This window comes from Phyllostomus discolor, chromosome 10 (genome assembly GCF_004126475.2).
Source record: "Phyllostomus discolor isolate MPI-MPIP mPhyDis1 chromosome 10, mPhyDis1.pri.v3, whole genome shotgun sequence".
NCBI lineage: Eukaryota > Metazoa > Chordata > Mammalia > Chiroptera > Phyllostomidae > Phyllostomus > Phyllostomus discolor.
The window spans coordinates 7,850,768-7,870,431 of NC_040912.2; the positions used below are offsets into that span (position 1 = coordinate 7,850,768).

Below are 19,664 nucleotides of genomic sequence, written 5' to 3' on the forward strand. Positions count from 1 at the left end.
ACTTCACTGTACCCCAAAATTACAAACAAAAAACAGCTTTGACTTCATCAAATACTGTCTTTAGCTTGCCTGAAGTTTAAAAGCAACTCAGAATAGTCTGAGAAAGATTATTTATCTACATGGCTCCCTGATCTTGCTGGGAGGGAGGCCGGGGGCCAGAGGGTGGGGTGAGCGGCAAGGGGAGTTGCTAGGCAAAGGCTATCGAGTTTCAGTCCTGCAGAAGGAAAAAGTTTTAGAGATCTGCTGTGTAACAATGTGCCTATAGCTAACAAAACTACACGGTACCCTTGAACATTTGTTCACAGGGTTACTATTATGTAGCTTTTTTAACACAGTAAAATGGTGGATGGATTAATAAAGTGGAAGATGAGAAGCTAGAGAAAACACAAGTGGATAGTTCTTATGAGACAAGTGTGTGAAAGGTGAAAGGTAAGGATGGGTTACATCTAAAAAAGAAACACAAAGAAAGGTAACAGGAGGCAGGTCTAGGTTGGGATAAACTTCTGCATGTTTATAGACTGTAGGCAAGGAACAGAAAAGGGCAGAGATCAAAAATGTAAGAGCCAGAATGCATGGCTAATTAAGTAGTGCTCCAGAAGCTAGTGGAAGGTCCAAAGGGTCGAGGGAAGAGCTGACCTTGAAGAAGAGGGTCTCCACCTTCCCCATGACACAGGATTTACAGTCATCTCCTGGGAGTGAAGGGCTGTGGGGCCGGGTGAGCGATGGCTCAAGGTCACTGCGGACTGGCTAACAGAAATGGGAGAAGTGACTGAGCCAGGTGCAGCTAGAATTGTAGGCAAATGAACTTGGAGGCATGCTTTCGAGGGGCAACAGGGAGAGAGGCAGCGTTCTGATGTTCCCAAAGACAAGGGAAGAGGAGAACAAGGGGCTCATGAGAATCAGGAAGAAAGCACTTGAAATATTCCACACTGAAATCCACGCCCTAAAGGAAGCGAGGAGCCGGAACATAGATGGAAGAACGGCCCGAGCACGGGAGAGAGGAAGAGTCCCGCTGCAGCTAACGCAGAACTGAGTGAGCCCACTCAGCCTACCTGCCTCTGCTGTTCGCTAATGAAGCCTCTTCCTTAACACAGACCCTTCTCTGCAAATGCCTTTGGCAGACAGTCCGGGAGCACGTCCCCCAGTGTGTCACCGCGCTCGGTGCAGTGATGTGAGAGCAAAGTCCCTGTCGCCAGCCGTCCGTGAGCTGATGGGTCACCAGCAGAAAAGAGGCACGTACTCAAGTAACTATAACGTCAGACAGAATAATATAAGGAAATGTCATAACAGAGGCTTAATCATAATGCTCCTGAAGTGTAAAGTGGAGATTACAGGTAACGAGGAGGGGGAGATAAAATCAGGAAAGGCTCCCAAAAGGACACGGACTTCATAGATCAGTCTCAGCTGATGTGTCATGTGGTGGTTGACTCACGAGATCCTAGGGACCCGGACCTGTGGGCTTCCTGGAGTTCGGGGCCTCCCTCTAGCCAGGGCCGCTCCTCTTACACGCCTCTGCCTCGAATCACAAAGGCAGGGTCAAAGGTGGAGGAGGGAGATGGCCCAGTGAAAACTGTCACCACCATGGGGAAAACATCTCCAGGGACACACGGTGTCCAAGCCCTTCACTCTTGACTGCCGAACCAAGTGAACGAGGACATTAAGGACTGGCCAGAAGCCGGTCCTAGATGGCAGGGGAGTGGGGCAGAGAATCGACATCTGTGTGGGAGGGGCGGTGGCTGCGAACCTAGTGTTCAGCTGTAGGAGATGTGAAAATCATATGAAAGGAAACTTAAAAATAGGGGCCGACCCACCAGCGAAAACAGTGACGCTAAATAGCTGCTGATTTGATGGCACAATATGCTATTTGTGACTCCCAGGCAGAGTGAAAAACTGGGACAAACGTAATTGCATAAACAGTAAAATATAATTTAAAAAATAATAAATAAATCCATTTAAAACTCTGTTCCAAGTTCACTTCTTTTAATTAAATTAAATTGCTTTTACCTACTGTAACCTTGTTCTTGGGTATACATACAGCTGAGTCTCACATCACCTCAATTTAAACTGTAAAAACACATCACCTCAATTTATCCTTGGTTACATCTGTTAACTTTGAAGCAATACTTGGGGCACCATCAGCCCGCTGTTTATTAACATACAGAGAAACACATCAGAATTGATAACACTGCTCAGCTGTTCACAGATGTTCCTATAGAGGCTGTACATTTCTTTTAGTATTTCTAGGTCCTTCTACAAGGAAACTGGTCTGTCCCCTGTATTTAAAGAGAGAGGGCGGGGGAGGGAAGGAAGACAGGAGGGACGTGAGGGTCATGATCATTGTTAATTCACCATTCAAACCGTTCAGGACTCCATTTACAGAAAACTAATACAAAAGGAATAATTGTGCTGGATGGGATTAAGCAGGAAGATAGATAACATAAATGAAAGAAAACCTCCTACAATTACAGATAATTGGAGGCCACTTATATATTTTTCTCTCATCGCTGACACAAAAAGATAAGATTTTCATTTCCCTATGATGGGCCCATAAATAGCTTTATTGTAATACTAGAAACATCTTGCTCCTGCGTGTATCTCAAAAGACTAATTTTAAAAAAAAAGATCAAACACCAAATAGAATGAAATTTTAGCAGGAGAGCATGCCCCCTGATGACTTGGGCTTAGCGTGCTTTATATCAGACAGATGATCAAATTTCTGAATCTGCTAAGTTCACCCAAGCAAAATCCTGACATTGAATTTAGAGTCTAGGGAATTGTTCAGACCAACACTAGCGAGCAGAAAACGTAAATACTGGCTGAAGAGCACGCAGATAAAGAAGTATGCCTTCAATTTGTAAAAAGCACATAAGCACATACGCCCCAGGGAAGCAAAGCATACCAGATGGATATTAAAAGTAGAATGCCTTTTAGACACTAATAGGTCTGTTCTCCCTTTGATTTATGAGCAACACCCATTAATGTCAATTAGCGTTGCACACGTAAACCCAGGGAAGCATAACCCCAATGTCACGCTACTCCTTTGCACTCGCACACTTAGTGGGAGGACTAGTTCGGTCTCGCGAAGCCCTGTGGCTTACATCACTGCCATCGGAGTCCAAACAGTGTCGCCCGGTCGGCAACCACACCCCAGTCTGGAGCTGACCCCAGGTGACCCTGATGCCTCCCTTTGTTTCTGAAATTCTAAACTGCCAGAAATGCAAGACTCCACGTCCCTTGCCCTAACTGTCATGCAGCTACAATAACTACTTGTGGAGAATTTACCAGAAGAGGAGCACCATGGTGGAGGCTCCTCAGACAGCTCCCGAGGGGGCCGCCGAGGAAACCGAAGAGGCGAGGCCCAGAGAGTGGGGAGACAGGCCCCACGTCAGAGAGCCAGGGGGAGCTGGGACTCGGAGCCAAGTCTATGGACACTGATATGACTCTTCTCTGTCTTCCAGATTATAAGAGAAGGTTTACTTAGAAAGTCACAGAGGTAGGAGGGGTGAGCCAGTGGGGCTGCACAGGCTCCAAAAACAGCTCACGGAGCCAGAGGCAGGGTCCTTGGGGCTTAGGGGAGAGAGAGGCAGAGGGAAGGGGCCTGAGGGAAGAAGGGGGCGGAAAGATGCTGCGTGGTCGGAGAGGGAGCAGGAGACTGAGCCTCTAAAAACAAAACCAGAAACAGAAACAAAAATCCCGGAGACTCGGCGTAGGTGAGGAGAGGTCCCGGTAGTCCCCCAGCCATCCAGTGCAAGAGTGCTCTGTGCTCCCCGCTGCTTGCTATCTACACCCAGTGAGCGGAAGCCCCCGGGCCAGCGATGGTCTGATCATCAACAAGAACTTACAACAACTAAAGGAAGGAAAAAGTCAAGAAAAGAGGCTTTACAAGAAACAACATAAAGTGACAAGTTGACAACGGCAGCTGGTACTGTAGTGGCCGCTGTGGGAGCCACCGCAGGCCGCCTGCGGGTGTGCGGCACTTGAAACATGTTGCAAGTGTAAAATGAACCATGCTTATTTTATTTACTATGAAAAAAATATAAAAATCTCATTAACCATTTTTATTTGATTGCATGTTGAAATGATAACATTAATTCGACTTGTTTCATTTTACATGTTTAATGTGGCTACTAGAAAACTGAAAATCGCACATACAGCCGACACTTGTGGCTTCGCGCAGACTTCTGCTGGGCTGGACCGTGCAGCCACACACGCGCATGCATACTGAATACGAGTGAGGTCTCCTAACAAGCACACTTTGGAGATCGCATTCAAGGCTGCACGCTGACCTGGACGAAGAAAAACTTACATAATTTTGGAAGAGCTCTGTACATTTGTCTCGTCTGGTGGAGGGGCTAGTGAGGTTAGCGTCAGCAAGACAGCCCCACCCTTATTCCCGCGTTCGTTCAAGCACGTGAAGAACAAACTAGCTCATCCTCGGAATGATCATCCGCAGTGCCAACCGTGCGGAGACCAGAAAAATGGGTTTCTAAGGTATATACAGGAGACAGAACTTCTCACAGAAAATACTAATAAAAACCAGGAGTTTGGGACCGTATCCCGTTTTTCAAAAAGTTCTTATTCCTTTCAATTGTAGTAAAACACAAACACTACAAAATTTATCATCTTGACCATTTTGAAGGGTATAGTTCAGTAGTATTAAGTACATTCACATATTATAAAAAATTATTTTCATGCTTATCAAATTATGATCACAATAATATTAAAGATTATTTAAGAATATAAAGTATACCATTTTCAATTTTGGATTCTCTTCAAATTTTGCATGCTTATCTATTTTAGATACATCTATTTCCTTATCTGTTACTATATATTAATCTGTGGTTTTCAATTACTAGAAATGTTTATATTATTCCATTTTTTAAAATAATGACATGAAATGATAGTATATCAAATGGTGTTACTATAATAACCTAATCATTTTCCAACTACGAAAAGCTGGTTTCTAATTTCTCACAGAGGTGATCAATATTGTAAATAAACAACTCGATGAAGGTGTTTTTCCTTTGTGAACTATTTTCTTACGTAAATACACAAGGGTAGGAGTATGGGGTATAAATACATACAAACTTCTCTTTTTAACCATCTTTCTTTGTTAAACTTAGCTCTCCCATTCGCCCCACAAACATGTGGTTGCAAATTTCTGTGCCTCCCCTTTCTGACCTGTTTCTTCTCTCCTTCAGGGAAAGAGCTTCCTCCTAGCCCTTAAGTGCGCAGGAGAAAAACAAGTGCAGCACCACCCCGAGTCCCCGGTGCCCCCTTCCGAACCGACCAGCGGCCCGTCTCTCCCGCCAGGGCCCCGAGGGGACTCAGCCTCTGACGGCATCCCCACTTCGCCCTTTGTGTTATCCGCCAAAATCACGCTCCTTTTAAAAGTCACAGACCGAAAAGCTCTCAGACTCCTGCGTGACTTAAAATGATTTTTCTATATCAGTTCCATACAAATAAACAGATTGGAAGGAAGTTTTAAGTACAGAAGAAGTAACAAATAGCAAATCCAAACCACAGGATCTCTGTTTAAAATTATGCCTCATACAGCCTCTGTTTTGCACAAGAGAAAAATCAGCCAAGTGCCTTTCTAGAACATTAGTGACTATCAGTCATTACATCACACACATGTCATCTGACACAATTAAACTTTCGGATTAGTAAACACTTTTCCTCTGCCTCAACAGAGGGTCAGTGTTCAAGTGGAGAGGGAAAAAAAACCCTCAGTACACATAAAAGCATCAAAACACGAGCCAAACTGGAGGGTGAGCCTAACTTTCCTCTGTTTCAGTTCAACCAACCATCCTGCTTTGACTAACAAACGTACGTGAAAATCTTACAACATGAAGAGAACTTACTTTCCAAAGCTTTCCTGCCAAATGCAATAAGCATTAGCATCTGATGGCAAAGAAAGCTGAACTTCAGTGTAAGTTAGCAAACAAACAAAGCTGCCTCTTCCTCTGGTACGCAGGTTTCGGAGGTGATGTGTACTCCAGGGAACGCTCCAGGAGATGCGTTACCTTTGTGCAAGGAGCTCACGCTATGAACACTGGGGGCTCCCAGATACGTGCCCGGCCGCCGTGCAGAAGCTTTGCGTGAATTTCCCTCCTCTTTAACCTGACTGTGGTTTTGCCCAAGAAACCTAGGATGTCTACGTGCCACCTGGAAATGATTAAATAAAAGTGCCACCTGGGTTAGCACAGCACGGGCTTTGGAGCTGACTGCTCGTGGTCAGTAACAACGAGCAAGCTGCCCAACTCTGCGTGGAGTTTAAGTTCTTCCTCCATAACATGGGAACGACAAGGCCGCCCTCCCAAAACGATCGTGAGTTTTAAATAAAGTAATACACGAAACTTGCCTCAGACTCAACAGATGCTCGATAAATATGAACTCCCCTTCTCTTCCCTTAATCCCTGTCTCAGACCATCCACAACTAGATTCAGATGGTTGACAAGGCAGTATTCCAGTTATACAGATGAGGATATTTAGGTTTCTTGCAGCTGAAAAAAAAGGAATTCTTGACATGCTTACTTTCTTTTAACATTATGCCTCTAAAGCCAGAAGGTGAATGTTCTTTCAAAAAGGAAGCTCTTCCCCGAAAATTCTGGAATAAATTATTGAAATTGTGGGGAGCAACTGGAGAATCTTCATTCTCTGGGGGCCAGCTCCTTCCTGTGCGGGAATCACAAAGTGCTCTCCCAGAAGGACAGGGCTGGCCTTCGCTCCTCGCTTCAGCCACTGGCCGCCCTCAGTGAGGGGCAGGTGGTGGGTGCCCCCGGGGCATGCGATGGGGCAGCAGGCTGACACTGTGCAAGACAGACATGCCAGCAGGAGAGCACTGGTAGTGTGGGGATGTGGGTTTGGGGCCCCCGCCCACTCGAAGGGACAGGACACAGGGACTGGCTCGCAGTTAAAAGCAGGCGAAAAGCGGCTGGCTGGCCCCCATGGGCAGCAAGACTCCTGACTAGTGATGTAGGGTCTCAGTGCCCGTGACCTGCCTGCTGGAAGTCTAAAAAGAGGCAGCGGCCCACAGCATGCCTAGCGACAACTAGTCGCAGGGCAGTGTTCCTAAACGAGACCACCCTTGTCACTTCACTGTCACGGAACCAAGAGGTCTTTCCCAGAAAGAAGCCCTCGAGCTCTCACTGACGCCCACTGCATCCCTTCCTCTTCCTCTCGGGGCCAATGATGAGGTGCTGTCGTTTGAAGGCACTAACTAAGGTTTGGGGTGGTGTGCTGCACAGTAAAACTGGTGAGTGGCACAGGTAGGGTTTTTGCTCAGTGGGAGAGAAATGGATTACGCAATAAGCAGGGGCCCAGACAACTAGCTCACCATTTTTGGTAAGGAGATTAGATTCCCACTAAATTGCATAATACATTCCACATGGATTTAAAAGTGTCTATAAAGCATGATAGCAGGAAAATGTTAGCATAAATTATAGGTCTGTGTTCACATACTCTTGGCATGGAAAAGGCTTTCCTAGACAGAGAAGCATAAAGAAGAAAGATGGATAGATTTTACTATGAAATACTTTTAAAGTTTTACGTCAAAAAACATTATAAATAAAAATAAAGGCAAATGACAAATTAGTAAAAGTTCTTTATACATGAGGAGATATTATATTCCTTATATACAAAATACATTTTTATGAATGACAAAGTATGATAAAAGATTGCAACTTCTAATATTCACAAGATAACAAGAAAAAGCCAAACTGCCTGACAGAAAAGACGCACATATGTAAATCACAAGAAAAAAATACAAATGACCAATTATTATTTTTAAAATGCTGAGCCTCACTGGAAAGCAAAGAAAGAAACAGTGGAACAACAATCAAATTATCTTCCAGTTAAATATTGAAACAATCAGGGATTCAGGGAAGAGGGGGCACTTGACCCCATGATGTGGTGACGCCCCCTCCCTTTTGGGGTCCCCTCTGGAACCAAACATTGCCCAAGGCATGTATGTATGCTACAGGAGTTTGAGGGTGCCCTCGGGGTACAGGAGCCTCTTGATTGTCAGCTGAGATCCAGATGCGTGAGGCCGACAAGCAGCAGTCTCAGAAAGATGATGTATTACCATAACCCCTTTTGTCTGATCAGTGAACAGCACCACTTTTGAGATGGCAAACTTAATCAGTCAAATAACCATTGAGAACAGTCCCCGAAACCGTAGTTAACATTTGTTGCAAGCTTACTGTGGACCAGCACTATCCTAAGCATTTTATGTGTTTGCATATCACAACCCCAGGAAGGAGGCGCCATTGCCACAGGTGGGAGGGTCTGTTTAAGTCATTTGCCCCAGGCCGCAGAGCCAGGGCTGACATGCAAGCAAGCTGACGCTAGACCCAAAGCTCTTAAGCATTACACTATGCCACCTCAATCCCTAGCAGCGGTGTGTCCAACCGCATGTGGCCCAGGATGGCCATGAAGGCGGCCCAACACAAAATTGTAAATTAACTTAAAACCTTTTCTTTGCTCACCAGTTTTCATTAGTGTTTGTGTATTTAATGTGTGGCCCAAGACAACTCTTCTTCCAGTGTGGCCCAGAGATGCCAGAAGGCTGGACTCCCCCCCATCCCCCCCCCGGGAGAGCATTTCCTAGCATGTATTCACAGAAACAATATTGTCGTCTCATGCAACCTAAGAAGCAACGGCTTTCTCTAACTAAAGGCTCTTGCTAAAGTCCAGGTCAGTGGGAGATTAGAGCCCCCTTCACGGGCTCACTGTATCAGCTGGTGGTACCCCAGGGTTCTGCTAAACACCGAGAGCACAGGTTCTACAGAGCCTGCCCTGGCCTCACCTACATCTGCATCTAGTCAGCAAACCTTCGGGAGCCTAAATAGTAACAATAGCTACTACCAGTGAGTGAAGAAGTAGGAAACCAGCCTTTGACCTCAGAACCCACAAGTGAATGTATCTTCCCGGACTCTGTTACGAACAGGCATGCCATGCAAACTCCCGCACACTGTGGCCTACTCAGCAATGCCTAACCATTCGTATATGAAGGGCCCAGGCTTCACTTTCAGTGTGTCTCAAGGACTTCATTGGAATTCGCTGCTATTCCTGATCCATCGCCAGTCACCAATGAGACCCCCAAACTCCTTCCAGCTCTACATTTCTACACCCTATCCTCGCTGCTAAAAGGGTATGTTTTATGGGGGGAAAAATGCCTTCCGAGAGGAAGAGCTCAACAATTATGTAAATAGGAAATGAGGAGAATCAAACTTTTTGTGCTTCTGGATATGTATTAATACTGAAAAAGCCCAGTTAATTCTCATCACACTTATAATACGAAGGGCTTCGACCCCAACAACACCCTGTGTGCATAGGTGCATCTCAACACACAATTGGATCATATTTAACACTGGCACACACATACTCACAAGAAAAGAACAGGAAAGATCTTCTCAGTCAAGAACGTGCAGTTATAAAGCTTTCCTAGCTATGACACTTTCCCTGATTATTTAGGAAAAGAGAAGAGAGTTTTCATGTTTTCGTGGCCTTTGAGGATTTAGAATTAGCCATCCCGAACCAAAAGATTTCTCTGCTACTCCATTCTTTGTAGGGCTACCCTTGTCACAGACATAGAATTTCAAGAAAGTACCTTAATGCCAATAAAGCATTCATCCACAGAACAAATATTTAGTAAGTACCTATAATGAGGCAAGAAATGCATTATGCTGCGAATGGTGGTGATAAAGACAAAAAAAGGAGAAAGTCCCTGCCTTCTGAGAGTTTTAGGATACCGGCTACTGCTTCCACTTTCCCATCAGCCCGTTGGCACTGCTGCACCGAGACGCACACTGCCAAACGGGACCGGATGCAAACCCCACGCGCAGCTCACAGCGCGCACCTCACTGCGCCCGGTGGCACTGCAGCGGCGCTAAGACCCACGGAAGGGCTAAGTGAGAAAGCGAAAGCTCCCTGCACACCAGAGAACAAGGACTCCACGCAGGCTGACCTCATGTTAAACTGGTGCACTGGGAAACGCTCGCAGAGTCCAGTGGTTCTCCAGGCCGTGCAGTCACGCCAGGGAGAATGAGGTGGGGCCCCAGCACGGCCGCTGCCCTCACAGGCTTGGCTCCCCTGCCCAACAAACCCTGCCCGCTGTCCACGCAAAGTGTACAGATGAGAAGAATTTACACTAAACAGAAGGTGTGGGATAGCGAGGCATGTCGTACGCCAGTGTGGTCACAACAGAGTTGTCTGCAAGGGATTTTTCTCGGCGTTAAACTCAACATTAAAACTATTATTAAGATGTATCCTCTAACAGACCGGGGTTTGTCCAGACTACAGAATGTCTCTATCGCACAACACAGCCACCACAAACGGGGGGTAGACCCACGCATTCACAAGGAAAGCGCTCCCGCACATACTGTGAGAAGAAACAGGGAAAAAGAGGTAGGCCAGTACTTGCACTGCGATGCTGTGTGAGTTTTTTTAGCCTCGAAAAGCAATATTTCATTTCTGAATGCAAAAGGTTTGAAAACACACAAAAACATATAAAAGCGACTACATTTCTGAGGACATAACAAAGAACCAAGCTGGAGAATTTAGCACCATGTATAATCTTGTAATTTTCATGGGGAAACTGTGTTCATGTATTAACTATGTTATTATGAAATTTACTAAAAAGAATTAAAATACAGAACAATATCTCACCATAATTTAATGTGAATATTTATAATAAAATTGAGTAGTCAAGTACATTAAAGCTAAGTCAAATTTCTTATAATATTCATACTTTTCTTTTGAAAACTGATTCATTCTCTTTTTAATCTAAAAAAGAACGGAGACTTAAAACTATAGATTCAAGTGAAAACCCGTGGTTTTGATCATCTTTTCCGTGATAGTACATACCCTGGAAAAACCCAAGCCCAAGGCTGAGCAGAAAAAATAACCCCCGACACTGTACATGTATGAAGACAAAGGGAGTCTTGAAGGGCCCAGCTGAAGAACACGTATACATGACCCACGGACATGGACAATGAGGGGGCCTGACTGTGGGAAGGGGGGGTTGGGCAGGGCAGGGCAGGGGAGAGCAGTGGGGGAGAAAGTGGGACAACTGTATTAGAATCACAATAAAAAGGGAAAAAGACAACGTGGGAAGCACTAAATCAAGCATCCTCACCAAATCCCTTTACACACCCTCCTGCGTTGTGTCCACGAGAAGATCCCGCGTCATTAAAGACGAGACTCGGCTTACCTGCCGCCCCAGGTGTGGGCGACACGCAGGAGGCCCGAGAGCCAGACGGACAGTCAACAGAGGTGGGAAGGAGGAGGCGGGAAAAGCAGGAGTAACGAAACCAGGACAAAGAGTGTACTGAAGAAACACGCGTGGAACAGGACCCGCACTAGTGCCTGCCAGGGGTCACGTGACTGCTCCTGCGCAGAAGAAACTAGTGGCCTGCGCATGTGCAGCAGCTCACCAGCACTGCCATGCACACAGTCCCACAGAATCTTTGTAACGACGCAGTCCGGAGTGACCCCACTCTTTATGGAAATACACTGAAGTTCTGAGAGGGGAAGGGGGCTGCCAAAGGCCGCACAGCGAACACAGAACCAGGGACTCTGGACTCCAAGCCCAGAGTTCTTCTTCCCAGAACACCCAGCGGCTGCTGCGGACTGTCCTTCCAAGTGCTGATTTTGCCAGTAACCGTGAGCATTTCAAGAAGCAGAGGCACTGTCAATGCAGTTATTGGTGTTTACATAGTAAGTTTTTTTTTCTTTACTCCAGGGAAGCTAACTCTGGGAAAAAAAAACTCTGATTTTCAACATCAACAGACTGTGGTTGCGGAAAACTCAGTGAGAGTATACTCGCCTGCTTGTAAGTCCCATCCAGCAAGGTGTCCAGGTGTTGGAGGGGGGCAGGTGTTTTGTCTTTGAACCTCGTTAGCAGCCGGCGTTGAATGGCCCGAAACTGGACGGCTCTTTCAGATAAGAGTTCTTCCAATTTTTCACCATTTAGCCGCAGCTACAGTGAAGAATTTCTTAAATTCAGGTTAAATGTGCACAACAAAACATACTTGAAGTAAAAATACAGAAAATGCCAATAAAAGTCTGAAAGGATAATGAAGAAATTCAAGCGTGTCAGAGTCAAAAGAATTAAATTGGTGGCATTTGGTACATGAAAAAATAGATAAAATAGCAGAATAGGTCAAATAAAAATTTAGTCAAGATACCCTGTATCACTGGGGAAAGAATAGATGATTTAACAAAAGTCTTCTGAAAACTAATTAAATACATGGGAGAGAAGAGTAACAATGTATCCCCTAGTATTTATAGCAAAATCAACTGCAGATGAGTCAAAAAGTTTAGACACAATAAAAATACCAGAAAATTAGAATTTTTAAATCATTTCAGCATAAGAAAGACCCGTATGAGTACAGTCAAAGCTCAAAGCCACACACCCACACTCATACACACCCACACAACAAAGGACTGAAAATAATTCTGTATGGTTAAAAAAAAGAAATGTTTCACTCAGACGCATATTTTTCACTCCTTTCACAGCGGTGCCCACACTCTGGCCTCTTTCTTTTTCTCTACCTGAATAAAACCTGCTTTATTCTTGCTCCGATTCATCCTCACAATCCTTCCTGGGCGAGCGGAGGCGCAGAGGCCGCCTGACACACGGAGCTCCCTGGCCTGGCCGTGCGGGGCAGGGCCGGCCGAGGGGCCGCAGGGGCGCGGTAACAGTCAGCACAGTCCTTGCTTCCGTGAACCACTACACCCCAGTGACACAGGACTTTATTAAAGTATACCCTAGGGAATGGCAAAGGTTATCAACCCTGAAAACTCCTAAATATTCCCAAATTGCCAATTTTGGTGCCTCAATTTGGTCAAAAGTACACTTCCCTATCACATATCTGCATATATAAGGGAAGCCCAAGTAAGTTCAACTTTCTTTGATGATGACATGTTAATTTTTATTGGATTGTATGCACTGAGATTTTCCCTGCATGTTCACACTATATTAAAAGAAGTCTTTATCACTTGAAGTCAATGCCTTTGGAGTGTTGAAAGGGACAGAAATTTGGCAGGATATTCGTATGACTGGCAAGTCACATGACATGTTCATTCCCTCTCTCGCTCACTCTCACACACACACACACACACACACACACGCCATAGTCTATAAAATGAAATGCAAACACCTATTGATTTCTTAAAAAGTAGTCATGCTAGAAACTGATGCTTCCTTGAATGACATTCAAAATTCTTTTGGAAGTCTCCTTTGTAATTCCCTTCAAAGTCTATTTATAAGCTATTAAGCAAGTAGAACACGGTGAATTTTAAACAAAGACCGTCACTGTCCAATTCATTCACAAAACATGACTCTAGGCTATTCCCAATATCAAATCTGTCTTCAAAGGATAAAGACTGGACACCAACAAGACCCCCACGAGAATCCAAAACAGGCTCGGAAGGTGCTTCCCCAGAAGAAATGTAAAAGCACTCAGGCAACCAAGTTGCTGTCGGATCTCATTTATTTAGACACTTGGCCATTCATCATTTGCTAAGCGCCCGTTATGCCCGATACTGGAGGATATTATACGTGTTTAGCCCTCATTCAGATGTAGAAGGTCTGGTGTGCTTGTTAAAAAAGAAAAGGAAAAATCACTTCACTTTATAATCACACCTCATTTGTGGGCTCGCTAGAATTAGTTAGCCAAATGGCTGCCGATTAGCTCCAACAGTTTCAGCACTGGGTTATTGGGGTCAGAGGTTAAGTCCCCGTGTGGAAGAATTTAATCAGCTCTGTTCTGCGGCCAGACCACATGCTTAGCTCCAGGCAGCCCCTCTTAAATGTCTGCAACTGATCACCAGCCAGGCAAGAGGGCAGGAGCGGACTCACGAAACCCACCGCCCACAAAAGAGCAACTGCAAGCACGTGGCCTAAGAGTGGGGGTGTGACAGTTCCCACCCGGCAGCACCTCTCCCTTCTGTGTGCTCTAAAATTATGAATCACGTGGGCCGGGACCATACACACCTCGAAATGATGATCGATCAACTCGAAATATTCTTGAAGGGGCACGGATCCAGAAAAAGAACATGTGAAGTCTTTGACTCCCTGCTTGTCAAAATAGTCTTGAAGGCGGATTATAAGCTCATTGGTTATGAGCCAAAGATCTTCAAACTGTTCACTCTGAATGCGATATCGTTCTAAGAGAGAAAAATAATCACAGAAAATGCTTATTACTGGCTGAAAATAGACGCATTATCACTAACTCTGATATGAATACCAAAACAAAAAGGACAGAGATTTCTTTTGTGGAATATGGAAATGATTTCTACTGTCTTGATTCAAATGTTTCTGGTGTGTTATTGAGGTTTTCTGCATTAGCAGAAACAACTTAACAACTGTCAAATTCAATGCCAAAGGTATGTGGTCACAGTGGCAAGCTGCAGCGTATGGTCCATTGTACTACGTGTGTGTCTTATAACAGGTTTCAGTGCAATAAAAGGAACAAAATCCAAATTTGGGTCCTCCTAAAAGAAAAAAGTTTTACTTAAAACGTAAGAAAATACAGCCGTTGTAAAATATCCGGAAGGGGAGGGGATTAGTCAAAGGACACGTATGAGTGAGTGATGGACATGGACAAGGGGAAGGGGACCGACTGTGGGAGGGAGGGGGGGGCTGGGTGGAGGGAGGCAACGGGGAAAGTTATTGGGAAAACTGTAATAGAATAAATAATAAAAAATAAATAAAGTAGGGGGGAAAAGAATACTGATGTGAAATACAATTTGTTCTGTAGAGAGTCCCATGTCCTAGACACCAGGGCCAGCTTAAATCCTTGCAATCATAAACAAAGTTTTCTATCTTTCAAGTAATTCTTCTATTTGAAGGGAGATTTAGCGATCAGACCCTTCCCCAAATATAAATCTGATTTGCCTCCAGTCCCTGAGACCTCAGCTCCAAGAGAGAGAGACTCTGTCCGTCTCTGCCCCTGGTGACCACGAGGACAACAACGACAGCGGGGATGACAATGAGGAGGACCACAGTGGCAGTAACTACGTCTACGAAAGAGAGCCTGTTGTTCTGGAGCACCAGCTATCTACCAGGCACTGTGACTGTAACAACCTTCCTTTTTTTTTAATAAAAAGGAAAACTAGGCACGGAGGACCTCAGAGACTTGCCGAAGGCCACGAAGCAATTTAAGTATCAGAGCTAGAATTCACGAGAGGCGGATAATGAGCTCATTTGTTATGAGCCAAAGGTCTTCAAATTGTTCACTTCTTCCCGACCTGCCTAAATCCTCCCTACGCTGCGGGGCCTGGCTTCGCCCTCATCCACCCCGAGAAACCCTTGCTCCTCCACCGTCCACAGCAGCCCAACACGGGCCGACGTGCGTGCAAAATGAAGCACTGTGCATTCACCTTCTTGTGTCACCTCAGCAGCCCTGGGGGGAACACTGTTATGCCCATTTTACAGAAGAATAAACCCAGTCCCAGAAGAGGGTACATAATCTGCTAGCTCATCTGGCCAGTTAGTAACGGAGCAGGGGTGGGAACTCCAGCTGTTAATCTAAAGGTCAGCATGGGTCTCCACTGCCTCCTGAAACTGCAGCTCTCTGAATTTCGGGAGGGACTTAGTATGTCTGCAGCTCCCCACGCACTTAACCACACACAACCACGTATTCTTACTGAACTTCCCAGAGGATTATAGTCGGTCTCTTCAGGGCGATTACACAGTTTTTGAGATCCAGGACTAAGCTTCCTATCCCACTCAACTTGCCCTTTGTTGAAGTAGGTGCAGTTTCACGAAGAAAGAAATGCTGGGAGCACAGAGTGAATGTCTTCCTGCTTTGGGAGCATGGCATGGGACACACGGAGTATTGATTTGTAGTCCCGATGGTAGCTCAACAAAGTCTATGAACATATCGTATCTTCAGCCTGGTCATTAGGATTTCCATGTACGGTTCTCCGCTGATATTCAGGAATATGCCTCTCTCATTCCCCTAATCAACCTCTTCTTCAGTTACGTAAGGAATAAGATATACTGGGTATGCCATGCCCGCCACGGTGCACGGCAAACACCCTGGTCCCCTTTGCTGTCACCCCATTCCCCGGGGAGCTCCCCCAGCCTCCCCTCACCGCCTTATTCTGGGCACTGGCTTCTGCCCATGGTGCTGATCAGATGATTTCCTCGATTCTCCCACCAAAGATATTAGGACCAAGGCCAGATATAACAGCTTTTAGCTTTCTCTGTAAACGCCACTGAAAGCGGCATGCTTTAGAAGAGAACCAGAGATCCCAGCTGTGATGGGGTGGGAGCAACCAGGTGGAAGGGAGAATGATGCTGACAAACCACAGTAGTAGAATCTGCTAGATGTAGGGTCCCATACAAGCTAAGTTTGGGAGCCAACATTTTAAACTGGGACAGGTATTTGTTTACTCTTCCATTCATGAATATAACTTGGTGCAAAATGCTGGAAATAAACTCCTAATAGAGCAACAGACTCAGCCCTCAAGAGCTCGCAGTAGACCTGGAAAGACAGAATAACGGGGGAAGAGTGAACTGCCCTCACTGATTCTCGGACTTCCCACAGAGTGCCAGGACTCCCCCGACGGGCTGTCAGAATCTGTCAAGGAGGGTGGAACAACTCACCTGCCGAATCCACTAGCCCTGAGAGCTGAGGGCACCAGAAAAGCCAACACAAACAACGGGCAAACATATTCGCAGATATATCTGATAAGGGGTTACTATTCCAAAGTTTATAAAGAATTTATATAACTCAACACCAAAAAAAACAAACAATCCAATTTAAAAATGGGCAAATGATCTGAATAGAAACTTCTCCGAAGAGGACATACACATGGCTAATAGACATACGAAAAGATGCTCAGTGTCATTAATCCTCAGAGAAGTGCAAATTAAAACCATAATGAGAGATCACCCCACACCTGCCGAAATCACCATCACCAACAAATCAACAAATAACGAGTGCTGGAGTGGATGTGGAGAAAACGGAACCCTAGTACACTGTTGGTGGGAATGCAGACTGGTGCAGCCACTGTGGAAAACAGCATGGAATTTCCTCAAAAAACTAAAAATGGAACTGCCTTTTGGTCCAGTGATTCCGCTGCTGGAAATATACCCTAAGAATCCTGACATACCAATTCAAAAGAACCTGTGCACCCTTACGTTCATTGCAGCATTATTTACAATAACCCAGATTTGGAAGTAGCCCAAGTGCCCATCAGTAGATGAGTGGATTAAAATCTGTGGTACATTTACACAGTGGAATACTACTCGGCCATAAACATAGAAGAAAATGTTCTTACCTTCTGTGACAACATGGATGAACCTGGAGAACATTATACTAAGTGAAATAAGCCAGTCAGAGAAAGACAAATACCATATGATTTCACTTACATGCAGAATCTAATGAATAAAATAAACTAACAAAACAGAAACAGACTCACAGATGCAGAGAGCAGACTGACAGCTGTCAGAGCGGCACAGGGTGGGGCTGGGTGAAACAAGTGAAGGGATGAAGCAAAAACAACAACAACTCATGGGCACAGACAACAGTGTGTGATCACCAGAGGGAAAGGGGTTGGGGGGACAAATAGTGATGGAAGGAAACTTGACTGTGAGTGGTGCAGATGATAAGTTATAGAATGATACACCTGAAACCTGTATTACTTTATTAACCAGTGTCACCCAAAAAAATTCAATGACACTTAGAAAAAAAATTTTTAAATAAAAGCCAGAAAAGTCATGTGCACTAGGTTCAAAGTAAAGGGAAAAGGAAAGAAATGAATGCAATTTCCTTTGTGGAACTGCCAGAATGCAAGACTATCTTTAGTAGATGCTCCCAAGAAGATTCGAGGTAACACTGCACCTATTCATTCATTCAAAAGCTATTGTTAAGTGGTCAGTGCTGGGGCGCCGATGGGTAATAACATACACTGGTCATCATATTAGTGAGAAGGGCAGACAACAGATGCATGAATGACAAATAAGCAGTTACCACTTATGAAAGGGCCATGCTGCAGGAAACAAAAGAGGGTACTGGGATAAAAACTAGCTAGTGTTCTTTCTTGAGCTAACTGTGGTCAGAGAAAGCCACACTGGGAAGTTGTCATCAGTGGCGGAACTAATGTGACAATGATGAAAACAGTACTGCCAGCTAAAATTTAGCTATCTCTTAACAGTGTACCAGGAAACTGCTACATGCTTTTTAGGAATTATCTCATTTGATTCTTACACATTATAATTGTACTATTTCATCCCTGTTTGCAGGCACAGTAATTTTCCAGTCATTCAGACTAACTGTAAGCCAGAACTGGGATTTAAACTATCAACTTTCAGTCTAAACCCCATTCCTAGTCATTTTGTGCACAAAGCTTGGACTTTAAGGATGGGAAGTACAGGCCCGGCAGAAGGAACAGCAAGCTCAAAGACCGCTGAGGAGACGAAGTCAGACAGATCCAGGGACTAAGAAAGGTCAGACGTGGGCCAGAGTGAGGAAGAGCGTGCCCTTAGAGGAGGCGGGATGTGAGGCCGAACTGGAACATACAGGAAGACCTGGAAGGGTTGGTAAAGAGGTGGATATTATCATAACACAGACGACTTCATGCTGTAGAGTAGCATGAATAATTGTGTTTCTTTGTTTTGATTACAAGAGCTGCCAAGTACAAAATGAGTTGGAAAGGGGCAAGAACAGGCTTACAGTGAGGATATTATAACCACAGTCCAGGCAACAGATGGTGGTAGGTGTAGCAATTAAGGGCATCTCATTGTGGGGGAGTTTCCATTTCTCAGGTCTCATCACCCTCCGAGCAAACCTTAAAATCTAGCAAATTTTTAAATCTGTGACTTTAATACAAATATATTATCCAATCTTTATTGTCCTCATATACACAAAGAGGAAAATAAAACATACTTCACAATGCTGGCATGGAGATAAAATATAATGCTGCATGGGAAAGACCTGTGTAAATGTGATTTATCTTTGAATTACAAAATTTAGATCAATCACAATTAGATGTTCAAAAAAGTAATAGTCAAAAAATTAAAACACTCTGATACAAAAAGCGTAGAATTAAGTAAAACATCTAAAGCTCAATTAAAAATCGAAATATAAATAAAATTATAGGTACCCAGCAGCTACTTGCTAGGACTGAATGTTTATATCCCCCCCAAATTCCTCTGTTCAACCCTAATGCCCAGGGTGATGGTGTTTGGAGGCGGGGCCTTGGGGAGGTGACTAGGTCATGAGGGTGGGGCCCTCAGGACTGGGATTAGTGCCCTTCTGAAACAGACCTCAGAGTGCTCCCCTGCCCCTTTGCTATGTGAGGACACAGCAAAAAGACAGACATCTATGAACCATGACACAGGCCTCCAGCAGACACCAACCTTGATCTTGGACTTTCCAGCCCCCAGAACTATGAGAAATAAATTTTTATCAAACAAAAGCCACCCAGGCAATGGTATTTTGTTACAGCAGCCCAAGCGGACTAAGACAAATACACCACTATGGCCAAATATAATGCATAAATGCCACCAAATAATGGAATTGTAAAAACAATTAACATTTAAGTAGATTTAATATTTTCTGTAACATATTTGGCTTCAGTTATCTTATTATCATTAATACATGCAGGAAAGAAAGAAAACTATATTTTTTGCAATAAAAAATTAT

General features: G+C 44.6%; 1 protein-coding gene across 1 annotated transcript in view; it reads right to left on the reverse strand.

Annotated features, from left to right (window-relative positions):
* BBS9 (Bardet-Biedl syndrome 9) overlaps positions 1-19,664 on the reverse strand; it is a 331,962-nt gene that overhangs the window by 140,455 nt on the left and 171,843 nt on the right. Inside the window, exons 18-19 of the mRNA XM_028525469.2 lie at positions 14,003-14,175; positions 11,831-11,983 (exon numbers count right to left, since the gene is read on the reverse strand). Coding sequence (XP_028381270.1) covers positions 11,831-11,983; positions 14,003-14,175 — 326 coding nt within the window. The remainder of the gene's footprint in view (positions 1-11,830; positions 11,984-14,002; positions 14,176-19,664) is intronic.